The following is a 16,652-nucleotide window of genomic DNA, read 5'->3' as shown; positions in this document are numbered from 1 at the left end:
CCTTCACATTTTAACACCTTTGAAATTGGGTTGGGTATTAAATTGATGGAGTCTCGAAATAGCTATGTCAGGAACTCATTGTGACATAGTAGATACTGCCTGAGTATGGGCAAAGTTTGTCATGGTTGTTCATATTTTTATTACTTTGAGTTATAAACTTCAGTTGTGTTGCCCATATTGAGTGGAACTGCTTTTTTAACTCTTTAAAAAGATGATGCAATATTTATGTGTTGAATTATAAGGTTATTATATGTGTAGAAAGGCAGAGACAGTAATAGGACATAATTTTGACATTAGTAAAACAAATACTTGCTGTTTGGAAGAATGAACACTTGATCACATTTTCTTGCAAAGTAATATCCAAGTGTTTTATGGGACTTAAGGAAAGCATCCTCACAGTAGAGATAGCTTTATTGTCCTTTTATTGGGACATCTGCAAAAGGATTACCTCCCACACACCAGGCTATTCAGATGAATCAGGAATAAGTGTCAAGTACTTCTTAATAAATCTAATATATTTCAAAAGCTGGTGAGATTGATAACTGCATAGCAGTGAATTTTACTTAAGGCATTGTATCATAGTGTGTAAGTGACAGTATTATTTTTCCTTAGCAGTGCATAAAATAATGGTGCCTCTTATAATTGAGGGTATTTTAGATTCAATGAAATATGGTATTTTAATCTTTCTGAGACTCACTCTCTTTGGCTAAGAACTTGCTATTATAACAACACTTACCTCACGGAAATGTAAGGTATGTCCAGGTCCTCTGTCCATTTATTAATCAGATAAAATGCAGAATTTTAATGACTCTATTCTTTCAGTATGTAGAATTTACAGGAGTAAAATATTACAGAAACTTGACTGCAATCCTAGTGAATTTTCTTTAGCATTGTTTAAATTATTTTTGTCTATTTTTCAGCTAAATAAAAATATTTGCTAAGAAAAAATAGACTAAATAAAGTTAAGGGAAAATCTAGACAACTGGTTAATGATATCTACTTTTTCTTAATCTTTCTGGCAAGCTGCCAGACCCACAAATAAAATTACAAATGGTATGGACATCAAACTATAAATAAACATGGTTCAAACCCTCCATGCCTTTCATGGTATGTGTATATTGGTGAATTGTAAATTTCTGTTGGATAAGTATATATATATTATAAGCCATATTTTGCCATGTATAATGCACACCCATGTTTTTTGGCCCATGCTTGCAGGAAAAAAGGCTTTCATTCTAATTTTTAAATCCAATTATTTATTTATTTATTTAGATTTAGATACTTGTTTTGTATTATAAAGGAATTTTAGCATTGATTTTTGAATAAACTATGGTACAAAAAATTTTATGTAACAATTACAAAACACAAGAACAGATACAAGGTATAAGAAACTTTTTGTAATGGAAACAAATTAGTACTATCTATGTATAAAGTACACCCTTAGTTTTCCCTTAAAAATTTGGATAAAAAAGTACACATTAAACACAGCTAAATACAGTGTGTATATATATATTTTTAATTCAATTTACACTGAGAAATGTTAAATTTTTGTAGGTTGGTTTTTAACCTAAGAGTGAGATGTCTGTTCCTCTTTAGCAAAGTAAAGAAAATAATCCATATAAAACTTTTTTTTATTTCAGATACTGATAAAGACGCCAATATTTGTATGCCTGTCTCTGACCAAAGCTTCAGAATCTTTATTTTTGATTGGTGCTTCTGAAGTTTTGCCTAAATATCTAGAAAACCAGTTTATGATAAGTACTCATCAGGCAGTTGCACTTTCAGGTAACTTTTCTGCTCATTGAATTCATTTTGCAATTTTAATGTAAAGTTTCCTTATATGTATTTATAAAACATTTCAAAAAGGAGAAAGTAGATGAGTAATAGTATTTGCCCAGATGTTTAATACCTAAATACCCTTTGCTCAAATTTTAAAAATGAACAATTTGCCATCATTGCATCAACATTTTAAAATATAGTTTATTGATTATGTTATTACAGTTGTCCCAGTTTTCCCCACTTTGTCCGCCTGTATCCAGCACCCCCCATTCCCTCCAGCAATCCCCCTCCCTTAGTTCACCTCCATGGGTCATGCATATAAGTTCTTTGGCTTCTCCACTTCCTATACTGTTCTTAATATCCCCCTGTCTATTCTGTACCTACCAATTATGCTTCTTAATCCTTGTACCTTTCCCCCATTCTCCCTTTTCCCCCTCCCAACTGATAACCCTGAAAATGATCCCCATATCTGTGATTCTGTTTCTGTTTTGCTTGATTGCCCAGTTTGCTTTTTAGATTCAGTTGTTGTTAGTTGTGAATTTATTGCCATTTTAATGTTCACAGTCTTGATCTTCCTTTTCTTAAGTTAGTCTCTAACATTTCATATAATCTTTGCTTTGTAATGATGAGCTCCTTTAGCTTTACCTTGTTTAGGAAGCACTTTATCTTCCTTTCTATTCCCAATGATACTTTTGCTGGGTGGAGTAACCTAGGTTGTAGGTTCCTTGCTTTTCATCACTTTGAATATTTCTTTCCAGTCCCTTCTAGCCTGCAAACTTTCCTTTGAGAAATCAGCTTATAGTCCTATGGAAACCCCTTTGTAGGTGACTACCTGCTTTTCTCTTGCTGCTTTTACATTTCTCTCTTTATCTTTAACCTTTAGCATTTTAATTATGATGTGTCTTGGTGTGGTCCTCTTTGTGTCCATCTTGTTTGGGACTGTATGTGCGTCCTGCATTTGTATGTCTATTTCCTTCACCAAATTAAGATGTTTTCTTTCATTATGTTTTCAAAAAGTTTTCAATTTCTTGCTCTTTCTCTTCTCCCCTGTGATTTGAATGTTGGTATGTTTGAAGTTGTCCCAGAGGCTCCTTAGCCTATCTTTGTTTTATTTTTTTTTTAAATTCTTCTTTCTACTTGCTGTTCTGATTTAATGCTTTTTCCTCCCTGTGTTACAAATTGTTGATTTTATTCTCAGCTTCATCCCCTCCACTGTTGGTTCCCTGTAAATTTTTCTTTATTTCACTTAGTGTAATCTTCATTTCTGCCTGGTTCTTTTTTATGCCGTTAAAGTACCCCAATGTGTTCCTGGAGCTTCTTTGTATCCAGTATTTTTAACTCTGCATCTGATAGTTTGCTTATGTCCTTTTTGTTTAGTTCTTTTTCCAGAGTTTTATTTTGTTCTTTCATTTGGGCCATATTTCTTTGTCTCTTTGTTTTGGCAACCTCCCTATGTTTGTTTCTGTGTATTAAGCAGAGCTGCTTTAACACCCTGTCTAATAGCATGGTCTATTGTAGAAAAGCTTAGATGGGGCAGAGCCTTAGGTCATTCCCAGGGCAGGACAACTGGTGTTGCCATTCTGTGTGTCTGAGTGTGGCAGGGCTCAGAAAAAGACTATGGCTGCTGCCTGGCCTCTGGAGTTTTGTCCAGGAAAAAGCTGTCTCCAGGAGGAAGCTGTCACTCATTCTGATGCCAGTCACTTCAGTTTCTCCCTGCATGCCACTGGTGCCCTTACCCCTGTTACCCTGATGGTAGAACCCAGAAGGAGTGAGTCTGTGTGAGTCCTAAGTCTGTTGTGAGTACTTTAAATAGAGTAGTAATGATGTGTATGTAAATAAAGTTTATCAGATTGGTAGGGGAAATCCACTATATTACTTATAAGAGGCACTCCTTAAATGTGAAGATATGAAAAGTTGAAAGTAAAAGGGTGAAAAAAGTTGTATTATATGAACACTAACCAAAACAAAAGGTGGTGTTAACTATAGTAACTTTTTTATTTTATTGTTGTTCAAGTACAGTTGTGCATTTTCCCTCTGCCAAGCCCCCCCCCCGCCCGACCCCAGCCATCCCCACTTCTCTCACCTCCTCCTTGGTTTTGTCCATGTGTCCTTTATAGCTGTTCCTGAAATCCTCTCCCCTCTTTCCCCCCATTGTCCCCTCCCATCTCCCCTTTTTTTACTGTTAGATTGTTCGTAATTTCAATGTCCCTGGTTATATGTTGCTTGCTTATTTGTTTTATTGACTAGGTTCCACAGGCAGGTGAGATCCTATGGTCTTTGTCTTTCACTGCCTGGCTTATTTCACTTAGCATAATGTTCTCTAGTTCCACCCATGTTGTTGCAAAGGGTAGAGCTCCTTCTTTCTTTCTACTGCATAGTATAAAAGTCCTAGAGAAAAACATAGGCAGGAAAATCTCACACATTCCACACAGCGGTATTTTCACTGTTATGTCCCCTATGATGAGGTACATAAAGGAAAGAATAAACACATGGGATGTCATCAAAAGCTTCTGCACGGCTAAAGAAACAGCATTAAAATGAAGAGAATGAACTGTATCAGAAAACATATTTGCCAATGATACCTCAGACAAGGACTTGATCTCTGAAAAAACCTATAGTAATTTTAAATATAGTATTTTTCAAAGCAAGAGGCATTACTTAGTACAAAAAGGAATCATTTATAATGTAAGAAGAGTCAACTAGTGAGCTAGGTAATAGAGTTATACATGTGTATGCCCTCAACAATATGATTTTAAATTGCATAAAACAAAAATTGAGTTAATTAGATATTAGTGATATTAGGGCACTTAGATATCCTTATGAAAAAGAAATAAATCTTGACCTCTTCTTCACTACATATACAAATACAAATTCTAGATGGATTGTAGATCTAAATGTGAATGATAAAACAATAAAGCTTTTCAGAATAAGGCATAGGGAAAGATCTTCATAGCCTTAGAAAAGACAAAGTTTTTAAAAATAGGACATAGATCACATAACCCTAAAGAAAAATAAGTGGTTTTACATTAAAATTAAGAATTCCTGCTCATTAAATGTCAGCATAAAGAGTGAAAATACAAACAAGATAATCTTGTTATAGAAATAATCTACAAAGGATTTATGTGCAAATATATAAAAGTATTTGACAATAATAAAAATTTAAATAATCCAGTAAAAATGAACAAAAGACTTGAACCGACATTCCATAAAAGATACTGTCAACTGGCAGTATTCATATGAAAATGTTCTCCCCTTAAGTGGTTTTCAGAGAAATGCAATATTGTAATACTATTATTGCCCCTTCATCAGAATGGCTAAGATGAAAAAGAGAGATAGATGTTGGTATGAATGAACTATTGGCATTTTTTCTACTACTGGTGAGAATGAAAGTTCATTTAGCATTTTATAAATCTGTTTGGCAGTATCATAAAAATCTGAATATATACATATTCCCTAACCCAGAAATTTCACTCCTGGTCACATACCTGACATACGTTCGTCTCTTCAGAATATGCCCAACAGAAATGCACATGTTCACCAAAGGACATGTGCATAAATTTTAAAATAGCACAGTTCAAAACGTCATAGTGAATAAATAAGTTGTGGTGTATGCATATACATTTCTATTCAGCAATGATAAGACATGATCTATTGTTATATACAAAAACATGGGTGAATTTTTCAAGCATGATGTCAAATGAAAGAAGCCATAATGTATGTATACTTTGAGGCCCATATTTTATAAATGTTGTAAGTGCATGAAAGAGCCTGTAGATCTTTTGGTAATATTCAGTATTTGACCTGGTGGTGGTTACATGTGTTATGTTCACTTTGAAAATTCAATATGTACAATTGTGATTTGTGTACTTTTTCCTACACTAGTAAAATATTTATTAAGATAAAAATTGATTGAAAGTTCTGAAAATTGCAGTTAAATTTTCAACTGTTTTGTTTCCTTTTAGGGTTGTCCTTCAAGGACCTATTTTTTAATATTTTTATTGCTGTTTTATCTTTCAATACTTTCTTCCTTTTTCCTTCTTCCTTTCTTTCTAATTTTATCTCTTTTCCCTCCCTTCTTCTACCTTTTTTTTTGAATATTCACAAGTGAGACAAAAAGGGAAAAAAAAATATGGAACTGTGAAAAGACCAGAGTTGGACCTAAAGAGGGGGAAAATGAACAGTTGAAAGAGTGGGACAAAATTCACTTTACTATTACAGAGAACCTGCAAATTATTGCATATTTGTATTATTATTATTTCATTATTCCTCCATCTTTTATTTTAATAGTATTTTTTGTACTCCTTTCTATGTAGTCTTCGTTGGTTGGCTGGTTATATTGCATCATTTGACAGGTTTCCCCTGTTCTTTCTGACATAGTGTATTGCTAATTTACTGTCCTTTGGGTCACTTGTGTTCCTTTAGCACACTACTCAAGGTCCTATATTCCCTTTTTTTGTTATTCAGATCACATAGAATATGTGATATGATTGTTGCTCTAATATTATGGTAACTAATAGCTGTTTCATATAATTGTAAATACTTCATAACATTCCTCCTGGATCTTAGCTCACTTCACAGTTTCCTGAACTTTATTATTGTAGTGGTTAACTCTATTCTCACACACTACACCTATTTTCTATCCTTTACTCTCACCCTACCTCAAAATCTGACCTCCCACAACCTCACTGCTTTTTAGATCCAACTCACAATCCTTCCCTCCTTAACAAGAGTTTTATCTACTTTCTATCCTTTCTAAGTAGTGGCTAGTTGGGTGGAAGATCACAGTTAACACTATACATAGCCAATGTATCTCCTATATCTTCCCTACTGGCTGCAATTGTAAATATCACAGAATATTTGCTTGGTTAAGAACAGGTCTTAAACCACTTTGCCTTACCCCTCCAACTGATCACAAAAAAGAGTAGGTGGAAGCTGTGAACACCAGGAGACCCAAAGGAAACTGCACCAATGAATCTCACAGGTATTCTCCCACAGAAGTTCACATCACAAACCCAGGGAGGGAGAACATGTCAACTTAAGAAGCTAAGACTAACAAGAAGAGTCTCACGAAAAATGGGAAGACAAAGAATCCCCAAATGAAGAGACAGGAGGAAACCTCAGAAAGAATGCAAAATGAAATAGAGGCAATTCAACTATCAGATATTGAGTTCAAAGCAATGATTATCAGGAAGCTCAATGAGATCACAATGAGCTACCAGAAAGTATGGGGAAGCTACAATGAACTTACTGCAAACTATATCAACATGAAAAAGGAAATAGAAACTATCAACAAGGGCCAAGAGGAAATGAAGAACAAGATTTTTGAACTGAAGAACACAGTAGAACACAGTAGTAGCATGGATCTTGCTTTTTATTGCTTTGCTAATAAAAAGCAAGATCCATGAAAAAAGAAGATCGGATCAACGAATTGGAAAGTAGAAAAAAACACACAGAAAGAGCAAGAAAAGGAAAAGAGGCTCAGAAAGAATGAAGAGGGATTAAAAGAAATGCAAGACAATATGAAATGTAATAATATCCGTATAATAGGGATACCAGAAGGAGAAGAAGAAGAACAAGGGATAGAACACCTATTTGAAAAAGTAATGATGGAAAACTTTCCTAATTTGATGAGAGAAAAAGTCACAAATCAAGGAAACACAAAGAGTCCCAATCAAGAGGGACCCAAAGAGACCCACCTCAAGACACATCATAATTAAAATGGTAAAATTTCAAGACAAAGAGAGAATCTTAAAGGCAGCAAGGGAGAGACAGGAAGTAACATACAAGGGAGCCCCAATAAGGTTAGCAGCTGACTTCTCAATGGAAACAGTCCAAACCAGAAGAGAATGGCAAGAAATATTCCAAGTAATGAGAACCAGACGTCTGCAACCAAGGCTACTTTACCCAGCAAGGCTCTCAATCAAGATAGAAGGCCAAATAAGAAGCTTTCCAGACAAAAGAAGTCTAAAAGAATACACCTCCACCAAACCAGCTCTGCAAGAAATGCTAAAGGGCCTGCTTTAAGGAAAGGAAGGAAAAGAGAGAGAGAGAGAGAGAGGAACACAGGTATGTAAATGGCAATGAATAAACACTTATCAATAATAACCTTAAACATAAATGGATTAAATGCTCCAATCAAGAGACATAGAATAGCTGAATGGATAGGCAAGCATGACTCATACATATGCTGCCTACAAGAGACCCATCTCAGGACAAAAGATCTGCACAGACTAAAAGTGAAGGGCTGGAATCAAATTTTCCAAGCAAATGGGCAGGAAAAAAAAGCTGGGGTAGCAATACTAATATCAGACAAAATAGACTTCCAAAAAAGGGCCATAAAGAGAGACCCAGAAGGTCACTTCATAATACTCAAGGGAAGAATCCACCAAGAAGGCATAAACATTGTAAATATATATTCACCCAACATAGGAGCACACAAATACATAAAGAAAATCTTAGAGGACTTCAAGAAGGATATTGATAATCACAAAATTATAGTCTGGGATTTTAACACCCCACTGTCAAAAATGGACAGATCTTCCAAACAAAATATCAACAAAGATATTGTGGCACTGAACAATGCCCTAGAGGAAATGGACTTAACTGATATATATATATATATAGCTCTCCATCCCAAAGAAGCAAAATACACATTCTTTTCAAATGCGTATGGAACATTTTCAAAGGTAGACCACATGATAGGACACAAAACAAGCCTCAACAAATGCAAGAAAACTGAAATCATACCAAGCATTTTCTCAGATTACAAGGGACTGAAACTAGAAACCAACCCCAGGGGAAAAAAAAAAACAAAAAAACACTCAAAATTATGGAGGTTGAATAGCATTCTATTAAACAATGAATGGGTCAAGATTGAAATTAGGGAAGAAATCAAAAAGTTTCTGGAAACAAATGAAAATGAACTCACAACAACCCAAAATTTATGGGACACAGCCAAGGTAGTCTAGAGAGGGAAGTTCATAGTTATACAGGCCTGCCTAAAAAAGAAAGAAACATTTCAAACAAACAACCTAACCCTACATCTACAAGAACTCAAGGAACAACAACAAAGACAGCCCAGAGCAAGCAGAAGGAAGAAAATAACCATGGTCAGAGTGGAATTAAATGACATAGAGACTACAAGCACAATTCTAAGGATCAATGAATCCAGGAGCTGGTTCTTTGAAAAGATAAACAAAATTGACAACCTTTCAGCAGGCGCATCAAAAAAAAAAAAAAAAAAAAAGAGAAGACCCAAATAAGCACAATAAGAAATGAAAGAGGAGAGATTACAACTGATACCACAGAAATACAAAGGTTTATAAGAAATTACTACAAAGAACAGTATGCCAAGATATTTGAAAACCTAGGTGAAATGGGCAAATTTCTAGAAAAATATAATCTTCCAAAACACGATGAAGAAGAAGTGGAAGGCCCAAACAAACCAATAACAGTAAATGAAATTGAAGCAGTAATAAAAAAACTCCCGACACACAAAAGCCCTGGACCAGATGGTTTCACAGGAGAATTCAACACAGCATTTAAGGAAGAGCTAACCCCTATCTTTCACAGGCTATTCCAAAAAATCCAAAATGATGGAAGACTCTCAAACTCTTTTTATGAAGCCAGCATCATCCTAATCCCAAAACCAGGTAAAGTCATAACAAAGAAAGAAAACGTCAGGCCAATATCACTAATAAACATAGACGCTAAAATCCTCAACAAAATATTGACAAACCACATCCAACAATACATCAAAAAGATCATACACCATGACCAAGTAAAATTCATCCCAGGGATGCAAGGATGGATCAATATTCGCAAATCAGTAAATGTAATACATCATATAAACAAAAGCAAAGACAAAAATCACATGATCATATCAATAGATGTGGAAAAAGCATTTGATAAGGTACAGCACCCATTTATGATAAAAACACTTAGCAAAGTGGGAATAGAGGGAGCATTCCTCAACATAATAAAGGTCATATATGAGAGACTCACAGCCAACATCATACTCAATGAGCAAAAATTAAAATCTTTTCCACTAAGATCAGGAACAAGACAATGTTGTCCACTTTCTGTTCAATATAGTTTTGCAAGTTTTAGCTACAGCGATTATATAAGAAAAGGAAATAAAAGGCATCCAAATCAGAAAGGAGGAAACAAAACTGTCATTGTTTATAGATGACATGATGGTGTAAATAGAAAATCCTATAGACTCCACCAAAAAACTGCTCGACTTAATAAATAAATTTGGCAAAACAGTGGGATACAAAGTCAACATCCAGAAATCAAAGGCATTTTTTATACCAACAATGATACAGCAGAAGAAGAAATCAAGGAAAAAATTCTATTTGATGTAGCAAAAAGAAACATAGAATGCCTGGGAATAAACCCAACCAAGGAGGTAAAAGACCTGTATGCAGAAAACTACGCAACACTGAAGAAAGAAATCAAGGAAGACACAAACAAATGGAAACATACACCGTGTTCATGGATCGGAAGAATTAACATCATCAAAATGTCCATACTACCCAAAGCAGTTTATAGATTCAATGCAATACCTATTAAAGTACCAATGGCATATTTCACAGACATAGAAAAAACACTTCAAAAATTTATATGCAATCATAAATGACCTCAAATAGCTGTGGCAATTTTGAGAAAGAAAAGCAAAGTAGGAGGGATCAAAATACCTGATACCAAACTCTATTACAAGGGTATTGTAATCAAAACAGCCTGGTATTGGCATCAAAACAGGCACATGGACCAATGGAACCAAACAGAGAGCCCAGAAATAAACCCATCTCTAAGGTCAAAATTAATTAATATTTGACAAAAGGGGCAGCAACATAAAATGGAGTAACAGTAGCATCCTCCACAAATGGTGCTGGGAGAACTGGACAGCTATGTGCAAAAAAATGAAACTTGAGCACCAATTTACCCCCCACACAAAAATAAACTAAAGGTGGATAAAAGATTTACATATAAGCCATGTCACCATTAAAGTTCTAGAGGGGAACATAGGCAGGGAAATCTCAGATATTTCACGCAGCAACGTTTTTACTGATATGTCCTCTAGAGAAAGGGAACAAATGAGATATCATCAAAATAAAAAGTTTCTGCATGGCTAAAGAAAGCAGTATTAAAATAGAAAGAGAACCAACTGTATGGGAAAACATATTTGCCAATGATACCTCAGACAAGGGTTTCATCTCCAAAATATACAAAGAACTTACACTACTCCACTCTAAGGAGACAAGCAACCCAATTAAAAAGTGGGCAAGGGACTTGAACAGACACTTCTCCAAGGAGGACATACAGAGGATCCAGAGACACATGAAAAGGTGCTCAATATTGCTAGCTATCAGAGAGATGCAAATTAAAACCACAATGAGATTCCACTTTACACCAGTCAGAATGGCCATCACAAGCAAAGTAACAAATAAGTGTTGGAGAGATTGTGGAGAAAAGGGGTCCCTAGTGCACTGTTGGTGGGACTGCAGGCTGGTACAACCACTATGGAAAGCAGTATGGAACTTCCTCAGAAAACTAAAAATGGATCTGCCTTTTGACCCAGCAGTTCCACTGCTGGGACTATATCCTAAGAACCCTGAAACACCAAAAGAACCTATGCACCCCAATGTTCATAGCAACAAAATTTACAATAACCAAGTGTTGGAAGCAACCTAGGTGCCCATCATTAAATGAATGGATCAAAAAAAAACTATGATACATTTACACACTGGAATTCTATGCAGCAGAAAGAAAGAAGGCACTCCTACCCTTTGCAACAGCGTGGATGGAGCTGGAGAGCATTATGCTAAGAGAAATAAGCCAGGCAGTGAAAGACAAATACCATATGATCTCACCTTTAACAGGGACCTAATCAACAAAACAACGAAACAAGCAAAATATAACCAAAGGCACTGAAATAGAGAAGAGGCTGACAGTGTTCAGAGGGGAGGGGGAAGGAAATTTCAGGGGAAAAGGGGAAGGGTTTACAGGAACAAGTATAAAAGACACATGGACAAAATCTAGGGGTGGGTGGAAAAGGGAGGGAGGTCGGGAGGGCTGGGTTGGTGGGCCAGGATGGGAGTAAAAGATGGAAAATTGTATTTGAACAATAATTAAAATAAAAATTTTAAAAAATTGATTGAAAATTCTGCACATTGCAGTTAAATTTTCAACTGTTTTGTTTCCTTTTAGGGTGGTCTTTCAAGGACTCAGGTCTTTACTTGTTGAACCCCCAGTATCCAGTATTTTCTTATTGCTTAGGGCACTGATTTTCACCTTTCTCATCTCATGGCATATAAATTAATTACTAACATTCTGTGGCAACACCAAAGCATGTATTATAGTTTTGCTAATCTGACAAAAAATAGGTATAATTTTGATTCATTCACACTTGATGGCTGCTGTTGTGTTGGCTGTTGTCATTTTTTTTCAATTTGACAGTCTAAGGGAAAAGAGGTCAGTGCCCCTGGCTAATTAGTCAGGTATTGCATGTTTCAAAAATCATTGTGGCACACCAGTGTGCCTCAGCATACTGATTGAAAATCCCTGGCCTGGGGCAGTAAGCCTGACAGCTGGTGGTTTTCTTACCTGAGTTGGGTTCTCAGTTTTCTGCTTAGAGATGCAGTTGGTTTTCTCAGACCTACAGTTCTCATGTTCACATTGAATAAATCTAGGCTCTTCTTCTTGGTCAATCATATGGCATGTGGGTGAGAATAGGAATTTTGAGGATCAAACATGCTATGTAAACTGCCATCCAATCCTCTATCTCACTCTGTTTTCATTGGTCCCTACTGCCTTTAACTTTTGTGAATCTGGGGTAAAATGTAGTTTGCTTCTTCTTGATTTCCTTACCAGCATGCTTATTGCTTATTCTCTGAAGTCTCCTGATTCAGTTCCAATTCTCAGAATTTTCTGGACAAATATTGCCCCTCTGTGCTTTTTTGCCTTCTAATAAATGAATTTGTCTGTAAATGTCTGCCTTTTAACAAGCATTTGTATAATGTTTACTCTCTGACTAGATGATGTTCTAAGCACTTAAATATTAACTCATTTAAATCTTCCAACAACCCTATGATGGAAGTATCATCATTTACAGATTTTCTTTAGTAGCATGTCATACATTTAGGTGTAATTTTATTATTGTTCAGTTGTAACTATTTGTAATTTTCATCATCACATTTTTATTTATTCGATGAAATTACCAAGATTTTAGTTGCTAAATAAATGTTTTTGTTTCTATTTTAAAACAACACTGTTCAAATCAATTAATATTTTTAATATCTTTAATAGTGTTAAAGCTGCTTTGAGGAAGCTGAGTTAAAATACTATTTGTTTATGGACTTTTAATTTTCTTCAAATCTGGGTAGTTAAGTAATTTAATTTATACAATGTCATGATCTATTTTCATGATACATATTTTTCATTATTTTGGTTACAAACTTTGCTTTTAAAAAATATCAAACTCAATAAAGTGTTTTTACTAGTTTAATTTTACTTATTTAGTATTATTGTGAATTTTAATTAATTTTAACTTATTTGTATTTAACTTAATTGTGTTTGCTTATTACCCTTCTATTTTTCTTCTTTTATTCCTTACTATCTTTTCTGCTCTCAATGGTCTTATTTTTTATTCATTACCCTTGTTTGGTTTAGGAAATTTTAACTCCCCACTGACAGCTCACTACCCCTACTTTTCAGGAGCATGTGTGTGCCTGTGCATATTTGTTTGGTCTAGGTTACTAATTTTATCTTTTAAACACTAGCTATAATTAAAATTATTTTGCAAGCAACATGCTTTTGGGCAGCTCTTATACTTTTTGCTTTATTCTTGATGTTATGAATTTCCCTAGCTTATTTTTTGTGTGAGATAGATGTAATTGTTTAATTTGTACTCTTCAGTAGTTGAAGTGTAATTTTATTCCCAGGACCAATATTTTTTGAATCATGGAACAATCCTCATTCTCAGTTATAGCTTCTCAAATATTGTTTTTCTTTTACACCTGTCATTGTATTTCTCACAACTGCTGTAAAACATTTTGTGGAGCTTTTTATCCTTTCATCACTGTGTTTTAAAACAAAGTTTATTTTTTGAACTGTTTTATGTTTAAAGGAAAATAAATTTGAAGATAATGCGAGAGGTTCTATATACGTACACCTATATTCCATTTTCTAAAGGTGTTATATTAGTATGATAGAATGGTTAGGATTACTGAAGCAATATCACTTTTTTAAAAAGTATAGACTGGATGAATAACACAATGCCTTCTTCCAATTTATTAATTCAGTTTTTAGATGTCTGTAGTCTGGAATCTGAGTTTTCTTTTTAACAGTTATAATTTTAAATATCTAGGTTCCTTATTTGTTCTTTCCTTAACCCACCTGCTCTTATTTTTAATTACTTTCTATTATTATTCTACTTTTTATTATATGAAATTTACAGTCATTAATCTTTCTAAGCATTCTAAAATTATTTACAAGTGTGTCAGAAAATTTTATGACATAAATTTAATCTGGTGTTAATAAGATTTTTATTTGTTTTTCCCTTATATTTCTCTTCCTATTTTCCTATTTAAATCTACCATTTCTATATGTTTGGGGCAGAGGAGACTGCTATCTTCATCTGATTGATTATTTTCTAATTACATTTCTTTGTTGTGAGGTTGTTGATATTGCACGTACATTCACAGAATCAATGGGTGACTTGGTCTAATTCTTGATAACGAATCTCCATGTATTCTTGTCACTATGGGAATGCCTCTTGCTGTAAACCATTAATCCAGGCAGCTATCCAATACTAGCTCTCAATAAAACAATTCTCATCTTCTAGTTTGCATGGATTAAGTTTTGGGTTTACCTTAGATATCATTACCACATGAGAGCAAAATTTAATAGCTCTGCCCTAAAGTCCATTAGGCCAATAGTGTCAGCCTCACTCACAAATTTGTATTAATTGTAAGGTTTAGGTTTGTTGAGTTGTTCATCATGGCTTTAAATTCTCTCTCTGTCTTTTTATTTAAACCTATGTTTGCTATATGTTTAGAGCAGAGGGGATTGTATCAATGTATGAATTTTCTGTACTATCTTTAGTTGATTATTTTTAATTGTGTTTTCTTTCCCTTCTCCATTCTTTTTTAGGATTTGTTTTTATTCCAGCATTTGCACTAGGCCAGCTTCTGGGAGGCCTCATTGTTTCCAAGTTACATATGTATTGTAAAGGCAATATGAGATTTGTCATTGTTACATCTGCTATGTCGCTTGTACTGGTTGTGATTTCAATTTTTGTACACTGTAATCCCATACCATTTGCTGGAATCAATGAAGATTATGGAGGGTAAATAGAATTTTATATGTTATATATTTAGTTCCAAACTCAACAGTATATTTTTTAGTCAGTTAATGACTGTCCAGTAACTTTTATATCTTTATCATTTTTAGAATTATGGAACACAGACATATAAAGCACAGTTTCATCTTTCTTTTTTTAATAGTATTTTTTAAAGATTTTATTTATTTTTAGAGAGGGAAGGGAGGGAGAGAGAGAGAGAGAAACATCAATGTGCGGTTGCTGGGAGTCATGGCCTGCAACCCAGGCATGTGCCCTGACTGGGAATTGAACCTGTGACGCTTTGGTTCCCAGCCCGCGCTCAATCCACTGAGCTACGCCAGCCAGGGCTCATCTTTCATATTAAGGACAGAAATATAATAATGATACCTGCTATATGATTGCTTATGCATTCACAAAGCAGTAAAGAAAAATACACATTGAAATGATTAGAACCTAGAAGCAGAATTCTGTACTGAAAGTGGCTAGCAACATGGTAACGGTACTGTCTGTACAAAGCAAGTCTTACTTTGTGTTCCTGAATTGGTATGTTTGCTTTCTTAAAGACATCAAAGAATGGAACGGAAGTACATGTGAAAGTATGCATGAGTAATGTCTCCTTTAAGCTAAAAATGCGAAATTCAAAGAACTGGGTAGAGACTGACATTAAATACACGGGAACAGAACTGGAATTGGGCACCAACAGACTGAGCAAGTAAAACAAGTAAAGAAATCGCACTTACAGCTACAATGGAGTAACTTATGGCAGATCAACACTCCCACTGAGAATAAGTAGAAAAGCTGAATTGAGTTTTAAAAGATTTGTTTAAAAGCTGCTCAGATAGGAATTTAAAAGCCAAAGTCCTGAGAAAGGCACACTTTTGAGAGGAGAAGCAACTTTCTGCTGCTTCTTTCTGTCACCCACCCCTGCCCTGCAGGCCAACTGAGGATATTTGCTAATTCTGCACATTGGCAAGAAACTGAGAGTCTGGACAAAAGATTTGGGCAAAAAGCACTAGTAAGATGAGAAGAAACCAATATAAATTTTTGACAGATCTATGAGAAAAATTAGAGAATGGGGCGGGATATAAAATCAAAGGAAGAGGTGGGCAAATGAGATGACAGTCTGTTGGGTTTTCACTCAATACATTTGCTGAATTAGGAAGCTAAGAGGCCAAAATCAAGCAGAGTTTTGTAAAAGCAGAGAAAATGTTCAGTAGTATTATGATGGCCTTTACATAAGAGGTTAATGTGCTGGGAGGTTAGAATGTACTAGGGAGAGGAACTTGGGTGAGCATAAGTTCTCAATATATTTGAAAGGCTAAGACCTAGAGTGAGGTCCTTCCTAAAGCACTATTGCCTATCCAGGAGTTAATTCTGACTTTAGTTGGGTTGATGTGATCAGCCAGCACTCTATCTAGCAGCAGCAGGAGACATCCTGCATTCTGAACAAAAGATGATACACAGAGCTGTAAACTGGCTTAGGCAAAGAGTTGCATGAAAAAAAAATTATCAGGCAAGCCAAGGACAT

General features: G+C 35.0%; 1 protein-coding gene across 1 annotated transcript in view; it reads left to right on the top strand.

Annotated features, from left to right (window-relative positions):
• LOC114494739 (solute carrier organic anion transporter family member 6A1-like) overlaps positions 1–16,652 on the top strand; it is an 80,015-nt gene that overhangs the window by 25,582 nt on the left and 37,781 nt on the right. The window contains exons 7-8 of the mRNA XM_036020073.1: positions 1,641–1,785; positions 14,935–15,130. Coding sequence (XP_035875966.1) covers positions 1,641–1,785; positions 14,935–15,130 — 341 coding nt within the window. The remainder of the gene's footprint in view (positions 1–1,640; positions 1,786–14,934; positions 15,131–16,652) is intronic.

Source organism: Phyllostomus discolor, chromosome 3 (assembly GCF_004126475.2).
Source record: "Phyllostomus discolor isolate MPI-MPIP mPhyDis1 chromosome 3, mPhyDis1.pri.v3, whole genome shotgun sequence".
Classification (NCBI taxonomy): domain Eukaryota; kingdom Metazoa; phylum Chordata; class Mammalia; order Chiroptera; family Phyllostomidae; genus Phyllostomus; species Phyllostomus discolor.
Note: the sequence above shows the minus strand (reverse complement) of the source record. Positions and strands in the feature narration are given on the sequence as shown.